General features: G+C 38.9%; 1 protein-coding gene across 1 annotated transcript in view; it reads left to right on the forward strand.

Annotated features, from left to right (window-relative positions):
• Positions 1-1,884, forward strand: part of LOC107558436 (nectin-4-like) — a 22,496-nt gene that overhangs the window by 6,440 nt on the left and 14,172 nt on the right. The window contains exons 3-4 of the mRNA XM_016242100.1: positions 335-502; positions 1,751-1,884. The exon at positions 1,751-1,884 is cut by the window's right edge and continues 28 nt beyond it. Coding sequence (XP_016097586.1) covers positions 335-502; positions 1,751-1,884 — 302 coding nt within the window. The remainder of the gene's footprint in view (positions 1-334; positions 503-1,750) is intronic.

The raw sequence follows: 1,884 nt of genomic DNA on the forward strand, positions 1-1,884 counted from the left end.
TTCCTTGAATCTGGTAGTGTAACTATACTAGTACTGTACAATTGATTCAGTTCTTGCTTTCATTTCTCGTCTTGCATTCATTTTCAATGAATCATTAAGCAGATGGGGTTTTTTTTCAGTTCACTTTTGTAAAGAAACATGCAAAGAATTTTTCATGCAGGAACCATTAGTGCAGAATCTTTAATATTTCTACTTAATTTTCATTTCTTTGAGAAACAAACTTTGTTTATTTACAAGTTTTGTTTTTTGCATGATTCTTTTTTTTTGTATGCTTCACAAAAATGGTCAGAAACCAAATCTTACTGTCACATTTCATTCTGTTTCTCTCTCACAGAAAACCCTGTATACTCGGGGCGTGTTAGGTTTGCAACCAGCGACCCAATAACAGACTCCGCTCTGATTATTATGGGCACACGTTCTGCAGATGAGGGCAAATACATCTGCAAAGTCGCCACCTACCCCACTGGAAACTTTGAGACAGAGATTTTGGTCACAGTGTGGAGTGAGTACACTAATCAGGGCTACATGGGCAAACAGAAGACAGCAAACTTTTGTCATACAGAACTCTGTGTGAGCTCCAACCCTAATCGAACACAAACGAACAAGCTAATCAAAGTCTAAGGGTCACTAGAAAGCTACAGGCAGGTGAGTTTTTATCAAGGTTGGAGCCAAACTCTTCAGGACTGTGGCTCTCCAGGACCGACGTTGGCCACCCCTGTATTAGCACATTGGAAGATCACTATAAACCACTTTTGATTTTCAGCACAAACGCTGGTTGACATTGTATCTGATTTTGGTCAAGAACTTCCAACTTAAACAGGAAAAGTTTGTCTGACTAACACCTGCCCACAGACTGCTGCGACACCATCAGTCTCTTAACTTTTGTGTTCCCATGAGAAACTTTGCGTGCAAAACGTTTGTCATGAAAGTATTAAGAGGTGGGTGGAAAAACTATATTTCAGTGCTTTTGCGAGCCAATGTGAACACAAACGTTTAGCAAGTGAACGTAAAGTTTCTTGTGGGAATGCTGCAATGTAAAATGGTCGCGTCAAATTTTTTGTTTCCTCAGAATTCCAGAATTTTATGAGACAATGCAAAAGCGTTGAAATTTAATTTTTCCTCCGATCTCATATTTTTTCCATTACCATGTCCCCTTAGCTTCTTCGTAGTGATTAGGTTTAAAATCAACAGAGTTTATTCGAGTCTTATGTATATGCAGTAACTTTGCAGCAGTTAGCGATGAAGGATTTAGCCCTCAGTGATACAGGACAAGGATAACGTAAGCCTTTGATTTTTTTTTTTTTACATTACCATTGTCATTTCATTCAACGTCCCATACATGTACAGAGAAAACCCATTAACCATAAAGCTAGCACTGCTCTGATGTATACAGTTATTGTTCTCAGAATAACACAAAAGCATTGTCTGCGTCAATGGGAGTGATGATGGACGTATTAACCTGAAAATGTTCATTGTTGCTCCGATTACAAGATCATATAATAGCTACTGCTTTCTCCTTCAGAAGTATTGTTTATGGTTGTGTTCAAGCAGACTGTTAGAAACAGGAAAGCAGACAGGGAAGTCCATTTCACACTTTAGGAAATGTCATAAATTAGACACTGGTGAAATACCTGCAAAAATTTAGTTTAAAAATACTGTTTGTACTGTCAGTACTTAATTGTAAAGATTAAATCCTATTTATTATGTTTTTAATTACCATTTATTATGTATTTGTCATTTCATTTCACAGCTAAACCCATTACATCCCTGCAACCGTTCATCCTGGTTGAGGGCCAGTCATTCCGTCCGGCCGCTGTATGCCGTTCGGTGGCTAAGCCAATGGCAGGCCTCTCCTGGGACACGGAGCTCGCGGGTCAGAGTCAG

Source organism: Sinocyclocheilus grahami, unplaced genomic scaffold (assembly GCF_001515645.1).
Source record: "Sinocyclocheilus grahami isolate Dianchi unplaced genomic scaffold, SAMN03320097.WGS_v1.1 scaffold645.1, whole genome shotgun sequence".
In the NCBI taxonomy this organism is placed as follows: domain Eukaryota; kingdom Metazoa; phylum Chordata; class Actinopteri; order Cypriniformes; family Cyprinidae; genus Sinocyclocheilus; species Sinocyclocheilus grahami.